Below are 27,159 nucleotides of genomic sequence, written 5' to 3'. Positions count from 1 at the left end.
TTATAATAAAATATAATATCCGAATATAAGTAGGTTGAGATAAGAAGAACTGTAAATAAAAAGTACTCATCGAAAAGCAGCAAATTAGGATGGCGCTGCTGTAGCAAAAGTCTATGCTTTGAAAGAAGTGCTCAAATATGAGAAAGATAAAGAACTAAATAAGTTTTTAGACAAGTGTATAGAAGTTCACATCAAATATATTTTGCTACACAAGTGCCATTCAAGTTTAGGACTGTTATTTTGGACACTTTTACTTTAACCCCTATTTGAGATAGTTCTCCTTATCTCTACCCTCCATATCCGTATAATGAAATATGGCTAAGTTTTTCTATTTTACTTCAGTGTTGCATTAAATATACTGGGTGTCCCCTTAAAAATGCGAAATTTTTACGTAATGTCAGTGTTTCAGAAAATATAAAATGCCTTCTTGACTTGATAATAAAAAAAACTACATTTCATCCGATGGAAGAATTCTAGTGAAGGGTACGGTAGGTTGCATGAGAATAAAGAGGCTGGAAGTGAGTTAAATAACGGATTAAGATGACAAGATTTCATTTTATCTGAGAGTGGAAAGTGAGAAGGAGGTGGAAGAGGAATTAATTCTTCGATTTTGTTTTTCAAGGACACAATTATTATTTGAGCTTCCAAGAATATTTGAAGCGCATCAATAAATTGAAGTTCATCGTCGTAGTTTTCGAATCGAACGATGATAGTTAAACTTTTTTATTCTAGTTTCTAATTTATTTGACTATAGACGCCTATGATGAATTCTAGCTACAAATTAGAAGGGGAAAACCAATAACATCTTCATCTTCCTTTAATTCAAAAATATTTTTTTGTCTATGGTACTTAAAGTTATGTAGTTGCTTACACTGCATAAACTATCATTTAAAAAAATGGTTTGAAACTTTGAACATCGTGTGTGTGTTGATTTAGGTTATATTTCTAAATAATGTTTTTACATAAATAAAGTAAAATGCATATTTATAATATATTTCCTTTAATAATTATTTATTTATCAACGTTTATTACTAATAATTTATGTTTAACAAAATGCGATATTTATTTAAATAGTGTACAAAAATGTATTGTAGTTTACAAGTTAGTATACCTATTCTAACATATAATTACAATTAATTATAAATACGTAATAACAAGTTTTTTTACCGATACCGGCAAATTAATTGGATTAATCGCCATTGTTTTTTGTCTCAATTGCTCAAATTTTATTAATTCTTTTACACAAATTTTAAATGTTTACAATAAGTATTGTTTATTTTACAATAAAATTTTAAATTTTTACAATAAATTTTGTTTAATGCGCATGCTTAAATTTCGAAAATTTCTGTAATTTGAAATTTTGTAAACAATTTACAATTATTTCGCGCATATTTCTTGTAATTTTGCGTAATTTATATATAAGTGAAAATAAACAATTCACTGAGTTAATTGTTAAAATACCATGCATAGACAGTGTTGATTACTCTATCACATTACACATACATACATGTCACACATACAATATTTCCATTAATACAGACCATAAAATTTACGCCTAATTTGCGCCCCCACGGCTAAACAGTGATGTTTACGAAGAAATGTTTCAAACAAAAGTTGTTTATTTTTTTATAAGGAATATTTTTTACATTTAAACTTTTTTTCTATCTCTAACGGATTACAAGATGGGTCCTACGGATCCAGGACTCAATTGACCTATGTTGCTCATTTACGAACTCGACCTCACTTTTTACGTCCTGAGTACGCTGTAAAAATTTCAGCTTACATCTTTTTTCGTTTTTGAGTTATCGTATCCACAGACGGGCGGTCGGACGGACCGACTACCGGAAATGGACTAATTAGGTGATTTTATGAACACCTATACCAAAATTTTGTCCATAGCATCAATATTTTTAAGCGTTACAAACTTGGGACTAAACTTAGTATACCTTGTATATTACATATATGCATGGTATAAAAACACCCTGTATACAGAAATTAAACAATAAACTATTATTTCTTAGTTATTTTAGTAAATTTACATGCTCAAACTTAAAGATCTGTTAATTTTTAGTATTTCATGGACCGTCCCATTCGATAAGAAAGTCAGTGTAAATTTATGTCGTGAACAGCATAAACATTGTGAGGAATGGATCGATCCAGATATTGGTAAGGGTAAAAGCTTGTGTTTAAAACACTTTTCGTTGAATAAAGCTTTATTATTTTTTAGATGGATACCCGATTTCTATTCAACCTGATGGTAGAAATTATACCATAAATGTTGGATTCCATTGCAATTTCGAGGTATATCCCTTTTAGCCGTAGAACCTAAACCTAACCTGTCCTTTTTCTCACTTTTAAGATCTGATCTTATTTAGGTGATCAGAAGATACCCGCGTTGAATTGAATAACTTACACGACAATATCTTGCACAAGACCAGACAGACAACCGGAAATGGGCTAATTAAGTGATTTTATGAACACCTATACCAAAATTTTGTTCGCATCATCAAAATTTTTAACTTCGGACTAAAATTAGTATACCTTGATATATGTTTCATATATACAAAGTATAAAAAAATTCGCCACATAGATCCTACCTTCCCTATACCAGCTCCTCGATTTTTAGGGTGAATTATCCTTACCGCATTTTCAGTCCACAAATAATTATAGCATTTTGCCCCAAGGTCAGGATGCCAAAAATTAACTAAATAATTCTATTTTTAGAGAAATGCGGTTTTCAATAAATCAGAAAATACAGTTTTCCTCAAAGTTCCATCAACAAACTGTGCCAAAAAATACTGTTTATTTGATATTACAGATAATTCACAGAATAATTTACGAATAAATTTAACGAGTATTCGATCTTTGTCGTCACAAGTCGATGGAATACAATATTATTTTCAAATTTGTAAAATTAATGTACCCAATATTTGTGGAAATTCTCCGATATCGTGTAAAATTGATCAGAAAAATATAACAACATCTTTGGGTGATAATAATTGGGCGGTATTTTATTATGGGGTTGAAAAGGGATTGCAGTTGATTTTACATGCACCAAGTAAGTATCGAAAGGCTTGAAATAAATATATTGCGGGGCAATATATTTATCAACTTTCTTTTTTTCAGAAAAAGTAAAAATGATAATCCAAATAAATTGTGATCAAAATGTTTTACATTCATTTTCTTTTTTACGAAAACAAGGAAAACATTATTTTTTTAATCTGGTTTCGAATGAATTATGTTTAAGACTACCTATAAAATATAATACACGCGTACAAAACGAAAGGAATTTCGTATATGATATCAGTGAATTACAGGGTCGAAATTGGGAAGTTCCTTTACCTGATCGAACAGTTATAATTTTCACGATTGGTGACAGTATTCAGGATGATAAATATTTAAATTTTGGAGGTAAGTCCAAAAATATACAAATCATTATCCCTTTCTTCAATCCAGTAGTGACATTCCAAGGTTTTATCCAAAACTGTTGAGCTATGCAGTTAATAATTCGGGGGAATAATAATAATCTCCTGGAATTAAATCTTTCTATCCTGCAATAAAATGTGTTCAAAGTTGAAGAATACGGAAAAAGTTGGAGGCTCTAAGCAATTCAAAAATCTGTGATTATACTAAAAGAAATCACTCAAAACGTTCCATATCCTCCCAACCGATTCCATATCCTCAGATTTCTTTGATAACTGATAATGTAAATTTACAATTACCTTCCATTTTTTTTTTTGGTAAAAGGTATTTCAAATATTTTTTTAGATCGTAATATTTTTGCTTGTCGTAACACAACTAATAAATGTATCAGCCTTGGGTCAGTGACAACAGGTCTCACGGTTAATGAAAATAACTCTCAAATATTATATACAAATGGTGATATGTGCCAAAATGGTGAACTTGCAAGTTTACGAATACAATTTTTATGTTTCAATAAACAAAATCAACCACAGATTTTAAATATCGATAAGAATTGTTCCTACGATATCATTTGGAAGACTTCTTTTGGCTGCCCACATGCGGTGAGTTTTGTTGCTCATTTACGAACTCGACCTCACTTTTTTTACGTCCTCAGCACGCTATAAAAATTTCAGTTTGATATCTCTTTTCGTTTTTGAGTTATCGTGAAGACAGACGGACGGACGATAGACAGACAGACAACCGGATATATATTACATACTTGATATATATTACAAATATACATGGTATAAAAAGTTTCAAAATAAGCGTGAGAGAATCTCTCTACGCGATCATTCTGAAGGGTTAAATCGCTAAAATTAAAAAGTGCTCGAAAAAGTCACTATTGATTTCAGATTGGGGTTCCAGGAGATTGTACCGTTTATGATAATGTGGCAAGTTTGTATCCATATAATTTTACATCGTTAAAAAATCGGAATGTAGATTATGACCTCGAATTATCGAATGGATATTTACGAATAAATTTATGTGATCAATTAATGTCATCTTGTGGACAAACAGTTAATACAAGTTTGTGCTTAGAAACAGCTGACGGTCTGGCAATACCGTTTGGTACGTATTTCGAAAACTTTGCAAGAACTTGAAAATATTCATTGCGAATGTATCGAATCTTGAGTTATTCAGTCGTCCTCCGAACAGGCCCTATAAATGGAATCATACGAGATCCCCATGTTATGACGGTGGTAATTCAATCGACAGTATCCTGTCAAGAGTCTCACCACCCTTTTCAACTGTACTTTATCGAGTTTCTGGCGACTATAATCGACTGGCTTAGTTGTGATTATTCACAGTTTGACCTGTCGCATACCCTGCGCAAAATCCTAGTAATGAAGATGGGCTTGTCGTAGCCATTTTTTGATTCGGTACATTGCGGAACATCTTGCTCTGGGAAAGACAGGCTAAAGTGAAAGAGTCGTTTGAGACGAACCCTCTCGTGCCAAAGAGTTTGCTGCTTCATTTCCTTGAACATCAGAGTAGTCCGGTACTCGGATCAGTCAGACTGTGTTACCACAGCAATTTTGATTCCACGAATATTAATTACACCATCGATGTTGCAAGGAATATTTCACGTTGGTTGCTGTAAGCGATATTTTAGAAAATTCGAGACTTGTTTAAAATTTGTTGATATATATTTAGGTCCTGTCAACAAAACTCCAATTTTTAAAGATGGTAAAATCGAATTTTTGTATTCGAATGATCAAAATGGTAACTCGAATTTGAAATATACAGTACGCTTGCATATGGTATGCAATTTAAACGAAACTCGAAATGATTCTTTAATTGTTGTAAAAGAGGTATGTATAAATTTTTCATAGAAAATAAATCAGAAACAATGATTTCGTTAGCTATTTTTAACCCCCGGCGCAAAAGGAGAGGTGTTATAAGTTTGACTACTATATGTGTGTATCTGACTGTCTGTGGCATCGTAGCTCCTTAACGGATGAACCAAATTTGGTATTCGGAGTTTATTCTTTAAGAATCGATTTTCTTTTGTAAATTTCACTTGTGTATTAATAATCTTTGTTTTAGATGAAACAGAATAATAATTGTGAAATAAATTTAGAATGGCGTACGAATTTAGCATGCTATCGACCACACGATCAAATAAAGTGTAATGTACAAGGGGGTGCAAATTTAACTTTACATCAATTAATACGGACTGAAGTAAATTATGAAATTCCATATAAAAATAGTGTTTTTATTTTAAATATTTGTAAACCAGTGATCTTTAACGAAAATGCTTTTTATTCCGGTCAAAATCCGGGTGTTATTATGGTCGATAATACAAATGCGAATTTGCAAACAAAGTAAGATCGAAATGAAAAACAAGTTGTCGAGTTTTGGCGTGATACGTTTTGTAAAGCAGAAAAAAAAATGTATTTATGATAATTTTAGGGTAACAAATTTGGGTAATGTTGTAAATGAACCAAGCTATGATTCAAATTCGAAAACAATTAAAATGGAATATACGATCAAGAACAGTTTCCCGGAGAGAAAAAGTATTTTATATTTTTATTGTAATCGAAATTATAAGGTTTGTAATTTATATAAAAATACATTATTTGAGAATTGAAAAAAATACACTCGAACCCGGACTTCTAGGATTCATGTCAAGCGCCCTAAAAATTAGGAGGCTATTCGAGTTTCAATTTTTTTTTCAATTCTCTTTAATCATTTCTAATATGAAATAAAAATTCTAGGTGCCAGACATACAGGTGAAAATTAATACAAATATTTATAATTTTTTAATATTTACAAACGAAACTTGTATGGAAAATGATGAAGATGTCGATCTGAATTCAATTCTAAATAATTTTAATGATTCAATTGCTGATCATGTCATTGAAGTACCTCCGAAAGCAGACGAAATATCAGCACATAAGGTAAGATTATGTGTAGTCTAAGTAAATGATACATTTGGTTGTTTAACCCATCAATACTCGCGTTAGGAACATTTTGCTCACGCTCGATTGTAAAACGACTAAATTACACTAATTAGTTAATGAACAGAGGCACAATGAAAACGGCCAAAATACTTAAATAATGTCACTATTCAAATAATCCACAAAGTGTTAATAAAGACAATCAATTGAGAATATACACAAAGAAATTTAACGAATTTTAATTACATGCAAACGATTTTTGAAAGACGTATTGTTTATTTATTTAAAAATATATAAAATATTGTTTCCCCAACAATCATTGAAATGGATAAATTATTATCTAAACTAATAGATGGCCCTACCCGAATATAACGTGTAGAGCTACCTGGAAAAGGGCATCTATTAATTAAAAACTATAATCTGTGCACATAACTATCAGACTTGTACTAAAATCAGTTACTAGAACCTCCCTTTTTTGGCTAGACGAATTTGTCTTCAGAGATTCGATGTGACTTATGATACATCCTGTATAAAATTATGATTTTGTTTCAGATAAACTGTTCCATTGTGTCAGAGATGAATAATTACACAATAAAAACATTATTAATGAATTATTCATATAATGAAACACAACAATTGACATTTGACATTGAAAATGACTCAAAAGTTGAGAATATATTCAAAAATTTAAGAAATTATTGTAATAAATTAATATTGAATACAACTCAACATTTAGGATTCAATAATATCCACGAATTTAATACTAAACAACAGGTATGTAATAGTTAAAATGACCAGTTCTTTTATCTATTGGTCCCAAGGCTAGGCTTATTATTGATACCTTTAGTCTACAAGGCCATTTTGAAAATTTCCGGGTGAAATGACTCACCAGGAATCATGTTAAAAAAAAGGGGGAGAGTACGATAACTGTGATGCCACGATTTGACGATGGAATATGGTCAAACAATACGCATGGTTTTGTGCCCATAACGAATCCTGCACAAATTAGTTATTACCCATTAGTTTTATGCAAGGTCTTTTATAATTTGGCTGTGAATTGTTTAAAAAGATGTTAATTTTAATTTCCAGGACATGAATATAGAATTGAAATTATATTGTAATTACACAACTGGAATTGGTAATCCAAAATTAATGGAATCCGTAAATTATGATTATATTTACCATTGGTATAGTACAATATTTTGTCCAAAATCAAAAGCGATTTATATTCCGAGTACATTGATATTGAAAAATCCTATTCTGTTTCGAGAATTAGATTTCAGACAATTGTTGGGATTGGATTCATCAAAGGAAATTATTAAAGTACGTTCATTAGTTTTATTCCAAGTGGATTTACTTTTAATATTTTCATTCTTTTTTTTTTTGTAGGTGAAAACTTCAAAGACTGAATCAACTGTGAATTTTAGAGCAGCTAAATACAATTCCATATTGAATTATCAAGAAAACGTTGTCGAATTTATTGTCTATCAGTCAAACGATGCATGTCTCAATCGTAAGTAACATTTTTAAATTCGCTTTAAAATATCGCCTTTGATACTTCGGTTTCTTTTTGCTGCTATTAATTTATTGATATTAAAATATTTGCTCTAGAAAATTCCACTACGAGATTCAACTTAATATGCGATCTGGAGAAAACAACATTCCAAGTCAAGCAAGTGAGTAATTTTTTTTTATATGTAGGTTAGGTTAGATTAAGTTATTAGGGTAGTTGTCCTGGCGTGGAACACATTTAGACCATAAGGCCCGTTGTTATACCGAAAAGAGTGTTGGCCCATCCACGGCCACTACTCCATGAACCATTTAGAGTTGTTAAAGAACAGCAAGAATGCTTTGACGTCAACGAACTTCAAACCGGAGAGGTCGTCAAAGAAAGGATGCGACATCTAATCCCACTTAATTAATCTTTGTGCTCGATGTTGGGACTTCAAATCCCTACATTCTTGAAACCTATTAAATCTTAGTACATAAGTTATCAGTACATAGAAATCAGCTGCTTCATTTGATGATTGGAAGCTTATTTTTTGAGATATCGTCCAAAATCCTATACAAAGATCGAAAAACTAGGGTACAAGTAAAATCGTAAAAATCACAAAAGTTATTGTTTTCGATTTGGATAAAAATGATACTCGAAAATTCCAAAATATTTAAATTAATTTATTTGGATACGTTTTAAAGTTTTAATATAAAATAAATCATACAAAAAAGAGACCATTTCTTTTTTTTTTCTTATAAAACATTAATGCTTGAATTGAATAACTCTAACTCGAATTGAATCAATTTTTTATAAAACAAACAATTTCTTTGATTCTTTAATACCCTCGTTACATCGAATCAAAGGAATTTTTTGCATGCGAATTAGAATCATTCAATTCGGCAATAAAAAAAATATAAAATTTATTTTTAACAAAATATAATATAACAACACATATTTAATTTAGTGTCACTTAAATCACTTTAAATTTGTCATTTATCACTTTAATAAAAAATCATTTGCAAGACAATGTCTGTCATTGACGTTCAAGATTACTTCATTTTGTTTTATTGCACGTAGTTTTTAAACTATTGATTTACATTTATTTTGGAAAATTAAAAAATTAATTACGTTGTATAATTACGTATTTGTGGTAAAAATATCGGTAATAATTCTCGTATATCTTAGAAAAAGACAAAATATAGTTCTCTGAACAGCAGTTGTATTATGGCTCATCTGTGCACAGGGTATAACAAGCACCCATGGTCACAGAACCGAAGTAAATTGAACAAAGTTGTCGCTTGTACAATTCACTTCTGGATTACATTAAACGGTTACGGTTACGGTACATTCAACGGTTAATTACATCATATTTTCGCTGAAAGCATCACTATTGCTTTTACATACAAGGCAGACCATTTTAATCTGTTATGGCTAATAACTCGTTTTGTAGTAAACCAATTTAAAAAATAAAGAAAAATTTCCGAGTTTGATGGAGGACATCATGGTCTGATATCAGTTTGGACCTAGTTTTTCGGGTCATAGTCAATTAAAATCCTTAAAGGTAAGAGATAGAGTAACACTTTAAATAAGTTGATACTTATAAAAAAAACTTACGTTCTTTTGAAAATCAATAGCTTTCGGAAAAATATGTCATTATTATATTTAATCGAAAGAAAACACTCTAGCTACAGAGGACATTCGCCTGTGTCAATGACTTTGACCAGATATTCTAGTTTTCTTGAAAATTTACCTAATTTAAAAGTTATTAACACAGACGAATGACCTTTATTGTCCTTGATAACTTTTGTCTAAAAAATTTTTCTAAAGCTAGCGTATTTTCTTTCGTTTAAATGCAATAGTGACATATTTTTAAGTTGCATTTTCTCCCCGAGAGCTAACGATTTTCGAAAAAATGTTAAATAAAAAAATGTTAGGTTTTTTATGAGGATCAACTTTCTAATTTAAAGTGTTATTTTATGTTTTACCTTTTAGGATCTAAATGAGTATTAAAGCAACCTTGAGAACTATCCTCCATCAAACTATCTACTTTTGTTTAAGCCATTTTTTGATTGGTTATATATAAAACGAGCTATTATTATTAATAGTTAACTGTGACCATCGATAATGTCATACTACCTTAAAGTCGGCTTATTTTTAAAACTAGAATCCACATAGCCAAATAAGTAGATCGCCATTATAATTAATAAATCGGTAGATTTTACGTCGATTTTTCTCATTTAGACTAGATATTTTTCTGCTTGAAAATAGCATATCATTTTTATTTCACTGTGACTCAAACCTTATGAAAAAAACTTACAAACTATTCCCTCCAAAATAAATGCAAATCAAACTTTTTTTTTTCTCATTTATATAAAAATTTATAAAAATAATCTCACTAGAATTTTCACAATAACAAAAATTAATTTCCTTACGCAATATTTCTATTTACATTATTTTCCTGGACAATCTGTTTTTGTAAATTATTTAACAGTTCACGTAATATTAACGGATTTTTATTGTTATCGGATGTCGTAATTTGTGGTATATTCGAAGCGACTGTTTGCAATTCAAATTGTTTATCACCTATCGCTTTTTTAATATGTTGTGATAACAGTTTAGCACGTTTACTCAACGGTTGTTGATGTGGTAACGCATAACGTAAATTATCCCAAAATGTTTTATGGCCCCATTCAATGTACGTATTTAATTTTAGATACGCTTTTAATTCGTCGTCAAGTTTATCTTCATCCACATCGCCTAATTTTATAACGATGACACGTGATCGGCCTTCGTCTAATGCATTCTTGTGAGCAGCACGAAATTCCATTTTTGCTGCAAAGAAAATAATGAATTATTAATCGATTTCGAAAAGAAGGAAGTTTTCAATTTGATAAGAATGCGACAGTTTTATGTCATTTCTAACAAGCTCGTCGGCTTCACAATTTCTGGAATTCTCTGTAACCTAATACTCATAAAATAAGAAAGTACAACTTACCCCAAGAACTTTCCAAAAAATGGGGTGATAACAAAACCAAAGTTCGTCTCGAATCCGACACAGCTCGTGCAATTTGATCAGGTATCATATCCCCAGCTAACCAATCTCTTGAATGTATGCACAACTTAAATGGACTTTCACATTCTTCCAAATTTGGTATTAACTGTTGCGTTACAAAGTCTTCGTCTTGATGCGCATGACACACAAACGCATCATACTTTTTATCCTTGTCCATATCATTTTCTTTTTTGTAAACCCACCATAAGAATACTTTATGCTTGTAACACCAAACTCGAATTGCGTCCTGATTATGATAGAACGCAATTAACAAAGTTGTCGTCGTTAACGTAAAAATTATAAAGAAACTGGTAATCCCAACCAGTGCTACCGTTGAATTTTCACACAAATCATTCTTGGTAATATTGTAAAACGCGGTTTGATCGCATAAAATATTTGATATATTATCGATAATCGCGGCTTGTTTTTGGATATAGCTCATGAAATCCACATTTTTGCATGTACACATCCATGGATTATTATGTAATGTTATGTTTTTCAAATTTGATAAATTTTGCAGTAAAGTGATATTAATTCGTTCAAAACGATTGGAATGTAATTTGATAACACGTAGCTGATTTGGAAGCCAAGTTATCTCAGATAATCGATTATTTTGGATGTACAATTCTCGAACATTTTGATAACCACTATGATTTGCGAAAGTTTGATTTATATCAAAATTACTTAAATTGTTATTGTTGATATATAATTTAATGTTTGGATAAGAAAATATTTGGGGTAATTTTGATGGAATTGTTGTTAAATTATTATTTGAACAATCCACAAATGTTGAGCGATCCAATTTTCTGGCTTTACAGTTGCATTTTTGTGGACAATCTTTAGGTGAAATGGGACAGAAAAGATCTGTCAGTTCTAAATCTTTTACATCATGATCTTGTAATTCTTTTGGTCCGGCACACTTTAAATCGGTTGCTATTAATTCAACTGCACCCCGTACCTGTAACAGAATTTTATAAAACATATGTAAAACTGAAGTTTAATTTTTGAAGACAAAAGCTTCTTCACCTCACAATAAAGGAAGAATTGGAAGATTTTTTCATTTTTCAACATGAGAAAGAGTCCGAAAGTTAGTGAACGAACATGCCCAAAAATTTCCTGCTTAAGTTCACAATTTCTTGCTTACATCTTTACTCCCGTGATGAGAAAAAGTCTCACAATTTATGAAGAACTTGAAAAACACTTACCTCAATCATTCTTCCATCTCTTTTGAAATATCGTACTAAATTATGAATATTGCAATTACAATTTAACGGATTATTTGATATTATTATTTGATCACTTTTCCGTCCGGATCTTGCATCATAAATACCGCCCGTATTACCCAACGTTCGAGTTGAAATTGTATATTCAGCTGATTGTAAATTAATGGTATGGATTAAATTATTCCTTAAATCGAGTGTTGTTGAATGCGATTGACGACCAAAAAATATATCGTCAAACTGAAACAAATCACATATAAGTATTAATAAATTAGATCGTGTCGAAAACTCGGATGAGTTAATATTTTTCGCCGAAACACACTGTACTATAATCAGCTTTCGTTCATTTTAGAAAAACAATTCAGCCATTTTGTAACCACATTTATTATTTCCTGTTTATTATATTATAGAGTGGTCAATTGTTCATTAAAAATATTTTTGATTAGAATTTTGGTTAGTTTATATTTTAATGATAACAAAGTTTAATTTCCGATATACAGGGGCGAATTTAATCAATTTTTCTTATTAAAACAAGTGAAAACAAACAGTAACAGTAAACAGTAGACAGTGTTGATTACTCTGTCACATTACAACACATACATACATGTCCCACGTATATAATTTGTGCTCTCACGGGTAAACAGTTATGTTTACGAACAAATGTTTCAAACAAAAGTTGTTTAATTTTTAATAAGGAACATTTTTTAGATTTAAACTTCACGTTCTGTGATGGGTATTAAATAATTCTAGACATTAAAGTATATTTGAACTTACCTCAATTCCTTTAATTTGATTATATGCTAAATTAAGATTTCTCATTGATGTCAATACGTTTCGCCAAGAATATAAAATTGACGTAATATTATTATGTGACAGATCCAAATATTGTAGGCTCAGTAAATTATTGAATGGATCCGAGTATTCATCAAATGATAATTGATTATGCCTTAAAATTAATGATATCAAACTCTTTGAACGTGGAAATGCATTATGTTCTAATCTTGTTAATGAATTATTTCCTAAATTTAAGTTCAGTAAATTCACTTGGTACTTAAAATTATCGCTGAAAAAAAAAATTAAATCAAAATTAATCTTTAAAATTTTCAATAATGCTAAATACATGCTCAACATTGATTCAGGAGTTTATTTATCACGCGGCAGAAAGTTAGGGATCATGGATTTTTTTTCTTTCCATAGAACAGAGTTAGAGAGATAATGATATCCCTTTCCAGTTTCATAAGAGATGGAGGTCAATGAATAAAGAACGGACTCTGTACAGTTTGCTGAAAGTTGACTCTGTTTGTAACGCCGTGACTGCATGAAAACTCTTGGAAACATACAAATTGCGTTACCTCCTCAACTATACAGAAGCTGCGTTACCCACTGACCTCCATCTATATGAAACTGAAGTCACGTAACCTAACCAAGCTCCATTTTAATCTGCCTTCGGTCAAATAGAAAAAAAAGAATTAATACTTACGAAATAGATGAAATTTGATTCACACTTAAATCAAGTTCTTCTAATTTATCCAACGATTTAAATAACTTTTCGGGAATACTTGTAATTTTATTTCGACTTAAATCCAAATTCAATAAATTCTTTGCATCTCGAAATAACATTTCTGGTAAATATTCGAGTTGATTTTCTTTCAACGATATATTTATAATATTTGATGAATTCCAAAAAATATCTTCTGATACATTTTCAATTTTACTTTGCTTCAAAAATATACCTTTCAAATTTGGTAAATTCGAGAATAATCCATTCGATAAAGTTAAACTGTTCGCATTATTGCTTAACTTAATTTCCGTTAAATTTTTATTGTTTTGAAATATTTGGCTTGGTAACGATACAAATCGATTAAAATTTAAATTTATTATCTCTAGATTTTGTAAGCGCTGGAATATCGTTTCCGGTAATGTTTCTAATTTATTCGAAGTTAGATCTAAAATGTTTAAATTTTCCAACGAATGAAATATCGATTCATTTAAAGTTGATATGTTCATATTCCATAATCCAATTTTTTTTAAATTATACAAATTCTGGAATATATTTCCAGGTAAATCTTGGCCATTACTTTCAGAAAATTCAATCCATTGAATTTGGGATGTAGTTTCGAAAAAATTTGGTGTAAACTTAATATGACCTTTTCGGACGGTTAACATCACTAATTTTTCCAAATTTTTCAGTAAGTCGGAATGAATAATTGTATCTGGATTTACTTTGAGAGTTAGGGTCGTTAAATTTCCCATTGATTCGAAAAAATCACCATTTATAAAGGTGCCACCTATACTTGGAGACATTATATAAACAATTTCCTTAACTGTATGAACATTGAGTTTTCTTAGAAAATTTTCAAATGTGAAATTTTCATTAATCGGGCAATAATAAATGGTAAATTTCTCTAAATATTGAATTGAAAATTCTGGTAATGCATCATAATCCTCAATTTCACTATTTATTGCACATTGAACTTGTGCATCAGCTTTACTTGGATCGACATGAAGATATATAGGGCTTGATATTTGACGGGAGCTTTCATCTTTACGATCTGATATACATTGATATTTAAAATATCTGTCCTCATATTGACAATCACAAAATGGACTCTCGATTTCACATTTTTCACTGTGGATTTTTTGTACGAAAAATGTGATCACGATACAAATTATGGAAATTTGTTTCAACATTTTTCTTTGTATTTTCTTAAGTCAATACCACATTCTGAAAAAAATAAAAAAATTATTTTGTTTATTATAAAATTATAGAGAGTTTTCTTGCGCTTCTTTCTGGAAAAAGGTTAATAATAATAATATATAAGAGGGGTACCGCAAATGGAATTTCGAGCTTAGATCAAGGAATACTGATAAAAGATGTTATTTTAAGCGATAGATTTTGTGGAGGTCAGACGCCACGCAAAAAGCCCACAGCTTCTCCGTCGGGATTTTTCCCAAGATTGCTGGATCTAAGGTTTCGGACCCAAACATTCTAAACTGACATTCCGCAGGTTTCAGTAGGTTCAAACAACATTTATGGAGACTTCATCGCCTAGCTTAAATGGCCTTAATAGTGACAGTGTCCTGAAAGGAGTCGTGCCAACCTTCTCAATTGCGCTCTTGTGAGTTTCTGCTGAGCACAGTCGAATGGCCTAGCTGTGGTTATACGGAGTCGATATAAAATACATTGGCTCTTATGGAGGAATCTCAAAAATAAGACATATTTTGAGTTTTTGATAATTTGCACTTGGAATGAATGAAAACAAATTTTAAAAAAAGTAAACATGTAAGCAATGGTATAGAAAAGAAAAAAAACCAAGTGTCTCCATACATATAAGGGATGTAAGAGTAGGGTAGATTTAGGGTTGAAATTATTTTTATCTTATTTTTAACTTTGATGATGAATTTTGTTATAATTTCATGAATGTAGACGAAAAATAAGAATAAAATTTTTCGATATGTGCCTTAATTAAACAAAATTTTCCATTTTTTGAAAATTACGCCAGATATCGACAAATTTTATTCTTACTTTTCGTCTTAATTTGTCAAGTTATAATATAATTTATTATCAAAATTAAAAAAATATATTTTATAAATTTGTGCGGCTACTACCGTGCTTATACATCCTTAATTGTTTTTAAATTATTACGAGTGATATATTATGAAATAAGTAAATAACTTTCACTTCTTCAAATTACATGAGAATTAAGAGAAAGTAAATGTTATTACATCTTATATCTTGTCTGTTGTTATTACATTAAACTAAAAGTGCCTAACGAAATTTTAGAGATAGTGGCAAAGAGATTGTCACAAGGTTATTTAATTAGACACTCATGATATTTTAATATTTAGAGGTAATCTTGGTAGTTCTAAAACAATAATTTTCTAAGAGTATTTACGATTAGGTTTGCAAATTCTGATAAAGAATTTTTGTAATATTTTATACTCATCAAAATTATTAAAGACAAATTTTAAAAACACAAAATTTGAAACAGCTTTATCTCAGTGAAAAATAGTCGAATTTGGGACGTTATAGCTCATTTGAAAATTTTTAGCTATTATAATAGTTTTATAATAGTCCCTGGAGCAAGAACAGAATCGAGTTCGTTGGCGAGCATTTGTTGAGGCCCTACGCCCCCCTCGGGATCATAGGATATAAATATAAATATATATAATAGTTTTAGAATCTTAACATTTTTACTGTTAATTTTCGTCTTAATTTTCCCAAATTTTAACAGAATCCACCATCAAAATTTGAAACTTAAATAAATATTTTCATACACTCATTTTTGTGGGAACGTCCTTAACAACAAAATGATAATATGTTGGGGGTCAGTTAAAGGTTCATGATTAGCCTTGTTGTGGAACCACTGTCGTGTGTAAGTGAAATTCGCACTTGATCGGCTGTTTATTTGATAGAATTTATAGAGAGTTTTTTTGTTTATAAAAATCTTATTGCATTCATTTCAAGGACATCCACTTTATATATGTTTATCGTATTTTGTGGTTAATATTCTTTAGTCAGACAAAAAAAAAACTTTATTTTTTTAATAAAAAACACATTAAATGACAATGATTGTTGATTCCTTATCAATTCAATTTCTCTTTGTGTTCAATTTGTAACACACCATCGAAAAATATCATATAGGTATACGATTTTGGTGTCTTAAGATGCTTTTGATACTAAAATTCGAAGATATTGGCTAATAAAATTTCCTTTGTGGTTAAAAACCGGTTTTTTAAGAATATATGATTTTTTTCGAATTGTGTAATTATCATTTTTAACTAATAATATTTCAATTTGTCAATAATTAATTGCGTAGATAATTAGCATTGAAATTTCCCAAAAAAATTTCTCAAACAAGCCATGGTAGATAATGACATTCAAAGGTCAGACCAACAAATTTTAGACTTACAGTAGAAATGGTTAAATAATAAATTCTAGTTATATTGAATTTCAATAACTAACGATCAATATTTCCTAATTTGACTACGAAGAGTCTATACGTTATTTTAAAAAATGGAGCCCTAGCCCTTTTATTTCAATTTTCGGAGTAAAAACAACGACTTTCTATCAGAAAACAATTTGTACAATACAAAATTTATTTACAAAATTATTATCTTCAAAGGTTACAACCTCAAATCTTTTACGTTGATTAACACTTTTACCCGACTACCCGTTTCAAAGGAGTGATATGTATGTTCCTATGTGGCATACTAGAGAACAAACGCGTGGACCGATTTTGATGATTCTTACGTCAATCGAATTATCTTAATCTTGCGAGGGTCATAGAAGATATGGCAGTAATGAAAATTCAATACGGCCATCACCAGACGCCATGTTTGTAAAAGCTTGAGGTGCTTCCCTGAATTCCGAAATTTTGAGATATTTATACCTTATGGTTTTCTCTGTTAATTATAAAATTTTTAAGGAAAAAAACATGTTAAATGAGAATGAAAGTTCTTTTCTGGGTTTCCAAAAAATTATTTTTGCTTTCGTTAGTAGGGTTATCAATTTTATGTTACAAATATAAGGGTCAAGTAAAAATTTTTGTATTACTTATTGCAAATATCGAATGATTTATTACACATACCGTAATATTATAAACAAATTAGGAAAAACCCATACATTTAGGGGTTAAACCGTTAAACTTTTATAGCAATAAAAATTTAGGGATTTACTACCCAGGTATGAAATATATATTTTTTTCTCAATATTACTAAATAACGAAAATCCCTTTTTACTTAACTACCGGAAACAATAAATTTTTATAATCTTTTATAAAATCAGACCGATTAATTATTTTATAAAAAAAATTAGATTATGATTATTGAAGCGCTTGATAAAAAAAAAAATATTTATATAAAATTTTGAGAAATTATTCTTAAGCATGGAAGGTCACAGGCTCAAATTTTTTAAGTAACCGTAAATTAACATAATTTCGTCTGGGAAAGCCCTAATTTTTAGGCTTAATAGTACAGGAGACATTATAATGTCGAACTTTAAATAATCAGGTTTTGTTTTTGAAAAATTGATAAAATTCACTAACTTTTCCTTTCTTTTGGAATTTCCATCCATGTAATCAGTGATTTCCTATTACCACACAGGAACTACTTTTAATCTCCTAAGACGTCATTCATTAAATTCAGTTTTAATTAAGTATGTTTAATAAAAAAAGCATACATATAGGTAAACTTAAAGCGAATTGTATTAAAGTGTAGCTTAGCTGGATAAACTTAACCGGTTATTTGAATAAATTAAAATTGTGGTTAACAAACTTACTAAAAAAAGATACAAGTTTTTTTTTTTTTTTTTTGGAAAAGTACAAAAAATTTATCCAAAACTCAAAAAAAATTGCCTCAAAAAAAAAATTCTTGCCTCAAGCTAGTCTGCATGGAAACTACAACCTTATTAATTAGTGTATGAAATAATTATTTTATTATTATGAGCCATAAATGTTTTAAATTAAAATTAGATAGCTTACACAGGATTTATCTTATAGATTAATTCTTAACTTTCAATAGATTTAAGCTATATTGGCGTTAGTTATTAAAAGGTGTCAAAATATTAGCTAAATAAACTTGATTTTTCTATTTTTTACCAAAGAATTTCAGGCGATGTGTACAAAATTGTACAAGAAAATAGTCAGATTCTTGCTTTTGGGGTATTAAGTAATCTTAAATTAGTTCGGCCGCCAATCGTCAAGTTAGCAAGTAATTTATATTCATTGAATTTAAGTCCAAGTTATGAACAAAGTTAATGTTATGAATAAAAATAATATTTGTATCACGTAAATGTTTTAAAAACCAAAGTTTTTTTATGTTTTCTTTTTGGGTAGCGCTTTAAAGTAATGTCTTTTTGCATGAAAAAAATCTGTGATAAATTTTTCTTAAATGATGAAAACTGTTTTGAAGCTCAATCACCGATTGTAATTTTCAATGATTATTAGCTTGCTTGCGATCTAGGCTTAAGTATAAACATCTATGATTTACAAACCACAATAAATTCGTAATTTTTCATATATTGACGCATGTACTTATTATAATTTGAATCAATTTAACAAGTTAATTAAAATTTATGCTGTGTTACGTAGAAAAATCTTATCATAAGAAACCCTTTTCGAATGAATCCTTATTACATCTTGGGAAAGTTACTGTTACATATGTAATTACTTCTGTGCTTAGATTATTAATAAAATTCATGTATTCATCTCAAAAATAGAAACTCTTTTAAACAAAATTTATTTATTTTTAATTAAGAAACTTTTTTTGTTCTACCTATAACGGTTTACAAGATGGATCCTACTGACCCAAGACCCAATTGAACTTTGTTGCTCATTAACGAACTCAAAGTTCGTTTTTATGTTCTGAATATGTTATAAAAGTTTCAGCTCAATATATTTTTCGGTTTTGTGTTATCGTGCTCACAAACGGGTGGAAATGGATTAATTAGGTGATTTTATAAAAATCTATACCAAAATTGTGTGTGTAGCATCAAAATTTCTAAGCGTTACATACACTAATTTAATAGTACGAAATAAAGTAGGCGTAGTTATTTATACAAAAAATTAACTGTTAATCTGTCTTACTACGTTTTATAAATAAATTATTTATCCAAATGAAATAGATTCTATCAAAAAAATCATTAAATTTTGAAACGCGAAAACATGTGTTTATATTAAATAATTTATATTTGTTTACTAAAATACCAAGAAACTGTTTAAACGTTACCAACTTTACTTAGTAATCTAATATAAAAATTTAATGAAACCCGTTAACAGATAATTTACTATCATCACGTGTTTATTTACTATCAAAAAGTGTTACAATAGGGTATTCTACTATGTTTGAAAAAGTACTTCAAAATGTTGATTTTCATTTTTTATTTTCGCAAAAACGCTATCAGCTATTTTGGTGACATAACATATCAGTCAGTTCAAAAACAGACAAAAAGTATGTAAAATCCTTACGATCAGAGCGCCACGAAAGAAGGGCACTTTTTTTTCAAGATATATTTACTGCCTCTTGATGATCAAAATTTTCGTAAATATTAAAGCGAGAATCTTTTATTGTTGAACAGAAACGACTATAATTATAGTATTGGTGGTTGAAGAGAGATATCTATGTTAACATAGCACTTGGTATACAATATTTATTATGACAAATAGTCGCGTGGTACATTAGAGTTAAAAATAACACTTTATTTGACTATAAACGCGTATATTCTATTACCGTGCATAAAGTCCGAAACATTTTTACAATATTGTACAGAGATACACGGCTTTATAATGAATATATCACGTGTTTTTATATTTCACTACTAAATACTACACAGCTCCCATTTCATTTCAAAAACAATGTTCTGGGAAAATACTATTTTAAATAAAAAAGTTTATTTTTCACGCCCACTTTTTTTGAAACCTAAATCAATCCCTTAAGAATCAGATTAATAACTTTCTGATTGAGTTTCTTTGTTGTATTCATTGATCAATAAAATTATAGTCGCATATAATTACTATAAACGTTGCTATAGAAATAAAATTCAAATTGACTTAATTCGCTCTGAGCGTGAATTTCGTTTCCATGACAACGATACACTACTTTAATTATAGAATTAATGGATGCATATATAATTGTGTGGATTGCATTGAAAACTTACATTTAAAATTTAATATTCTTGTTTCACAAATTTAAATAAATAATTACGATAATTAACATTTGAAAAATAATATTTGTACAATTTGATTTCTTATTTTCACAATTTTTAATGCATTAAGTTTAATTAATTAGTGTTTTTCAATCATTTTAATTTGACAGTTTCTATATCATTAACATGTAAATAATTGCAAATTAGTCATAACAGCCCACTTTATCTCCAAAATTTTTCACTTAAAGCGCTGGCATCGATTTTATTATCCCTACCATGACTACGCACACAACGAATAGGTCAATGTTAAAATTTTGTTTTTTCTCCTAAGATCCATACATCTCGAAAAATAGACATATAATCTAAGAAATGAAGCTGGATAAAGGCCAAAATTTTGCAATTATGCGACGCGGTTCAAAATATTCGTATGCATGTGTAGGACAAAGTCGTATTGATTAGAAAAAGTGCTTTTATCATGCGCGCTCGTAAAAGTTCGCACAAGCTAATTCTGCTGAAAAATCTTGAAATTTCAGCCATTGGATGTTATATTTTGGGCTATTTTAAGCATTTTTTGGCTTGTGACATATTTTCCTAAAACTCATCATTTTTGAGATACAAGTGATTGAAAAAAAAACCTAATTTTTATGAAAATTTGATAGTTGAAATTAACGATTATTGTGCGGTTTCTATCAAATATTTAACTTGAAACTTATTGTTTTTCATGTTTTGGAAGATTTGAAACAATTTTTATTTCTTTTTACCCATCGTTTTTGAGATATAAGCGTTGTAAAAAAAATCGCATATTTAAGCTAAAGTTTCTTCATCAACAAAATAGGGCGATTATCGTATGATTATGACCAAATATTTGATTTAAAAACGATTGAAATTTATATTCTGGCCAAATTATTCTAAAAACTTTTTTTGGCTTGTTATTTTTCACTTCATCTCACCGTTTTCGAGATAGCACGACTTAAAATCATGAATTTATCAAAAATTTGATAAATTATCACATATTAATTCAAGAAATAAATTTATTTGTATCAACACTGTTCATTAAAATTGACAGAGGATATTTAAGAAAATTATATATATAAATATGATTCATGTTGTCTTTATTGAATTTTAACCAAATATTTTGCAAATACCTACATTTTAATGAATTTAATACACCCTGAAAATTCACTTCAAACACATTTTTTCACACATTTAATGTTTATTTACATGATACCAAAGTTTTTTTTTTGGTCACACTAACAAACACTTCACTGAAACACACTGTATTCCGTTTGTGATTTCAAGGTAATATGAGAAACTTGTTTTTGGTTATAACAAAACCACACTATTTTGAGTTTAATAACTACGTGTCATTAAAATTTTATTAATCCTTGTTAACGATCACATATTTCTCGTTTAGAATGTTGCTCGATTTTTTTTTCGCCACCACCTAATAAATATATGATTTCGAAGTAAAATTATTGGTGAATAAACTTTGTAGTATTAACTTTAGTTACAATAAATAAGTTGATTTGATTACACTGTTAATAATTATGATTCTCCCACTCTACACTTTTAAAATATTAATAATATTTTAATATTGTTGTTGTGGAATGAGATTTGTATGGTTGGTTAAGTAATATTTATTACGCATGCGTTGTTGTTATAAGTTTAATGTATCTTATTTTTGAAAGAAAATATTAAGTAATGTTTGATGGTTTTTGTTATTTTTTTCGATTAATTTGGAATTTTACAAATGACCAATGAGATACTAATAAAAATATAAGTGTCCCTTTTTCAAAATTTTTATTATACCCAGTATAGGAAATTTATCAGAATGTAACGCTTAGAAACATTAATGCTACAAATTGAATTTTGGCATAGATGTTCATAAACCTAATTAAGTCATTTTCCTTTGTCGATTCGCCCATTCGTCTATCAGCACAGAGTTCGTAAATGAACAACTTAGGTCAACAATAGGTCTTGAGTAGGTTGGACGTAGGATACATCTTTTAGACCGTTAGAGATAGAGCAAAAGTTTAAATGTAAAAACTGTTCCTTATAAAAAAATAAACAACTTTTGTTTGAAACATTTTTTCGTTAACATTACTGTTTTCCCGAGAGGGTCCAAATTAGGGCAAATCTTAAGTTTCCATTTTCTCAAAAACTATAAAACATAGGGAGTTGTAAATTTGTAGGTGGCTTTAATAGTCTTGTGAATGTGTCTCATTTTTAAAATCCATTCTTTGATTCAATAGCTTCTTTTCTGTCATTTAAAAAAAAAATGGGAGTAAAAACTAAAATTGTAGACAATAATTTGATCTTAATAAGGGTTCTTTGACTAAATTAAATGTTCAATTTATTTGAAAACTATCACATATATTGCTTATCAAAATGAGTCAATTTTTAGATAAATAAATAAACAATATTGCAAAATTAATTCTATCTAATCACATTTTCGTATTTTGTTAAATCTGTTCATACAAAATTCAACAAATTCAAGAAATTAAAAAAAAAATATAGGCAACTTGATAGACATTTTCGTATAAAATTAGGTTAACTCAATTTAATTTCTTATTTTAAAACGAATGTTTGTGAAGTAGAAAATTTCTTAGAAGTTTATCGATCTATTGTTTTATTAACGAGATAATTTATTGTTAATTTGAATAGTTTGTTTTTCAACGTGTTTCAATTGAATAAACCAATGACAATACATCATTTTTCTAGAACGCATATGAATAAAATATTATTTATTTGTAGTTATTGAACTGTAAATATTCATTAAAATTATATTCACGTTCATAAAATGTCCTAAACATTTGCATGTAGATATTTTGTAAGTTTTAACCAGGCCCGGATTGTTTTACAATTATTAAACAATTAGGTCATGAAATAAATTACCCCTTCCCTTGCGTTGAGTTGACATTTTTTTTGATAATTAATTATATAGGACCTCGCACAAATTATATGTAATCTGCATTTCGGTCAACCTTTTTCAAATTTTGACAAATGATAGTTTGAGTCATTTTGAATAACAGTTCCCATGGTCACAAGTCATCGCTAAATTAAAATTGGAAAATGTACTCATTTGTATAAAAAAATTATTGTAATTTAATTGTCAAAAATCATGTACGTATTATATGTAGATGAAAATATTGATCTTAACAATTCATATTATTGTTCCACTGAACATTTAACACTGCTTCTTTGAATTTCGTAACATATTCTTCAAAAAAACAAGAATTAAAAAACAACACCCTTACATTAAAAAATACATGTATGCATGTAGTTATACATATCTGTATATGTATTTGCCTATACACACATAGGCATATATTATACAAATAAGTACATTTTCCAACTTTAATTTAGCTATAACATGAAATTCTGTCATTTTCATGACTTGTAACCATGGGAACTTTTCTTTAGAATGACTTAAACTCATTCCCCAAAATTTGAAAAAGTTTGAGCGAAATGCAGATTACATCTCATTTGTGCGAGGTCCTTTATATATATAGGGTGTTAGAAAGGACCATCAGAATGAATTATTTATTTTCGAAAAATAAGTTTTATAAGAAAGTAGTTTAAATCAAAATTACTTCTTGCTTTAATTTTAGGACATCTGTATAACAGATATGCAATACAAGTTGCCTATAAGAAAACAAATACGTATTCTCAAAATATAAATTTTGTTTTACCATAATTATACAAAATTGAATAATTTATTTATTTTTTTTGCAGGAAACGAATTGCTTGACTGAATTCGATTGGTATGTTCGTGATGCATGTTATTTCTTGGGATTAGAATCTACTTTAATTCATGCTAAAAATCTACCAATTTTTGACACTGATAATAACGTTATCATACATTCAGCGTCGTCATCAATTTCAATAATATTAAAAATTTGTATTGCAATATTTTTAATATTATTATTTCCGCTATGTTTTTATATTTATAAAAAACGTTATCATTTAATATTTACTAGAACGGCAAATGGCGGCTATGTTCAGGTAAGATGGGTATGTACACAAATTTGTATTTCAACAATGTTTAACGCACAATATAGAAATATTTTGGAAACTTTGCACTCTCATTTTTGTAAGAAAACTTAAAAAACTACTTTTAAATCATTATAGGCAATATAATTACATAATTGATTTATAGACGGTAACTCAAAAACAAAAAAAGATATCAATATGGCAAGCATTGATAATCACCACTTTCTGTACAGGGTATTTCAACTATTAACTCAATTTTTTTAATTTCTAGTGTAATTTCGGGATTTCCTTACTGTAAGACTTTTTTTAATATGGAATTTTTTTTTAAAAACCCACAAACATGTTTACAAATATGTAATAATTTTAACGTTATTTCCAATTACCTATTCAACTTACGAGTTAAGGGTAGATTTTAAAGGATTAAAAAAAACCCAAAATGCTGAAAAAGAATGTTAGCACATTTGTAGGGTTTTTTTTTTTGTTTTTTTTTTAAATAATGGGTTTTTTGAAAACTCTAAATTTTAGTAGAAATAATTCACAAGGAATGAGAATATTCAAAACAAAATTTCTAAAGTTATTACAGTAGAATCTCCATAATTTTAACCTCGTTAAGTCCAAATCCTCGATCTCGGAATCTTGGATTCATCAAACCTGGGACCAAACTCGGCGGAGAAGCTGTGGGTTTTCTGCGTGGCGCATGGCTTCGACAGAATCCTATAGCTTCATCTGCTTAAAATAGCTCCCGAAGGCGTCCCACCTTCGTGTGGTAGGTGGTTCTTAAGAAGGGCACATTTAAGGTGTTGGGTACCCATTTATGTTATTATTATTCTTAACAACAATTTTCTTTTTCAGGAAAATGAATCAACTTTATAATTCGAGAAAAAGAAGAGAATTTATTTGTGATATATGAAGAATCTTTAAGAGTGCTTTTTTGATGAGAAAAATTATTTTTATACAAATTTTTATTAAATTATTTTCCAGAAAGAGTAAGATTGATTTAAGGATACGAACGAAGTTTATTAGAAAAGTAATTTTTGATATGATTATTAAATGATAAAATATCAAGAAGCGCGAATTTCGCTTTCAAAATTTTATGTTTTATTATCGGAAATATTCATAAGAAGGTTAAATTTCCTTGACTCGCGAAAAACAAGCGAAGTTAAGGATAAACTAATACCTAGCATTTAAATTTACTGTCACACATCACAATCACCAAGAAGTACATTCCTTTTGATACAGGAGACGGTAGGAGATCGATCGAATTTGTCTCATCTGGTTATCAGATGGATGAAAATCTTACACCGTCTCTTAAATTATTTTAGATACTTTTTTCATTTGATTTAAATGGGAATGGAGAGATTAGTCCAATTTCTGCAAAATCTTGTTATCCCAAAAGTATACCCAAAGAAAATTATTTTGTTTTTGTTTTCATGTTTATAAATTTTATTTTTTTGGAATTACCCACAATGTTAATTTTTTTTTTTTTTTGGATAATCGACGCTTTCATTTGTGGAAATTTTTTCACCCTAAAAAATGACTATTTCGTTATGCTTTAATAATTTCAGAAAGAGTCCGTCCATAAAATACGCATCAAATGGTAGTATTTAAAAAAAAAACATCACATTTTCCACAAGTATACTGTCTTGAAGGCATGAAATTTAAAATAAAATGAGATAAAATGTGTTTTATGGTCGAACTTTCTAGTCCGCAGGACAAAACTTGAAACTTCGTAAGTGGCTTCCTTTTTTACGATTCTACAAAACTTTCTCTCTAAAATTTTTTTTCGAAAGTGTTTCATTTTTAAATGAAAATTATAACGTCATATTTAAGCTATATGGACACTATGACCTCTTGATAGCATTAATAATTATTAACAAATAAAAAATTAGGCGCGACAAAAATACTGCACCGATGTGCTTGTATACCACCTCGAACATGCAGTACTTACTTCACTTTTCGTCACTTTGGCTAAATTGTTTAATAATTATTAATGTTATCAAGTGATAATAGTGAACGACAAATTCCCTATTGCATTTTTTCTAACCGATAGCTTAAAAATTATGTTATCATGCCCATTTGAAAACGCAGCACCTTTGAAAAAATGTCGTAGAGAGAAAGTTTGATAGACTCGTCAAAAGGAAATCACTCACGAAGTATGTATTAATCATTCAGTACTGTCCCGCAGACTATTCAATGTATATTTAAAAGAATTGTTTTTTTTTTTTAATAATTTTTCTATTTTATAAATACGTCCCATCTTTTGATCGGTAGGGGAAGGTGAGACACAGAGGAACAGTATTATTTATTAAAAATTTTCTGCCTCGCTCAATAGTTGTAATAAGTCTACTAATAAATAGAATTTAGAAATGGAATATAATATTCCGTTATAT

General features: G+C 29.0%; 2 protein-coding genes across 2 annotated transcripts; one reads left to right on the top strand and one right to left on the bottom strand.

Annotated features, from left to right (window-relative positions):
* The first annotated feature begins 962 nt into the window (after positions 1-962).
* Positions 963-25,704, top strand: LOC123291383. The gene is made up of 17 exons (XM_044871653.1): positions 963-1,101; positions 2,072-2,166; positions 2,228-2,301; positions 2,725-3,058; positions 3,127-3,411; positions 3,769-4,025; positions 4,317-4,533; positions 5,119-5,276; positions 5,512-5,789; positions 5,878-6,016; positions 6,183-6,365; positions 6,918-7,139; positions 7,455-7,688; positions 7,755-7,878; positions 7,977-8,041; positions 24,512-24,790; positions 25,622-25,704. The coding sequence occupies exons 1-17, from the start codon at positions 977-979 to the stop codon at positions 25,640-25,642; spliced, it is 3,090 nt and encodes a 1,029-aa protein (XP_044727588.1). The 5' UTR covers positions 963-976; the 3' UTR covers positions 25,643-25,704.
* LOC123293824 (protein toll-like) lies at positions 10,274-22,328 on the bottom strand. The gene is made up of 6 exons (XM_044874759.1): positions 21,926-22,328; positions 13,613-14,857; positions 12,907-13,195; positions 12,118-12,372; positions 10,856-11,870; positions 10,274-10,692 (listed from the first exon to the last, which is right to left on the bottom strand). The coding sequence occupies exons 2-6, from the start codon at positions 14,821-14,823 to the stop codon at positions 10,289-10,291; spliced, it is 3,174 nt and encodes a 1,057-aa protein (XP_044730694.1). The 5' UTR covers positions 14,824-14,857; positions 21,926-22,328; the 3' UTR covers positions 10,274-10,288.
* Positions 25,705-27,159: the final 1,455 nt, after the last annotated feature.

The sequence above is a fragment of the Chrysoperla carnea genome, chromosome 2 (assembly GCF_905475395.1).
Source record: "Chrysoperla carnea chromosome 2, inChrCarn1.1, whole genome shotgun sequence".
Classification (NCBI taxonomy): Eukaryota; Metazoa; Arthropoda; class Insecta; order Neuroptera; family Chrysopidae; genus Chrysoperla; species Chrysoperla carnea.
The sequence above is the reverse complement of the archived record's forward strand: the minus strand, read 5'-3'. Positions and strand labels throughout refer to the sequence as shown.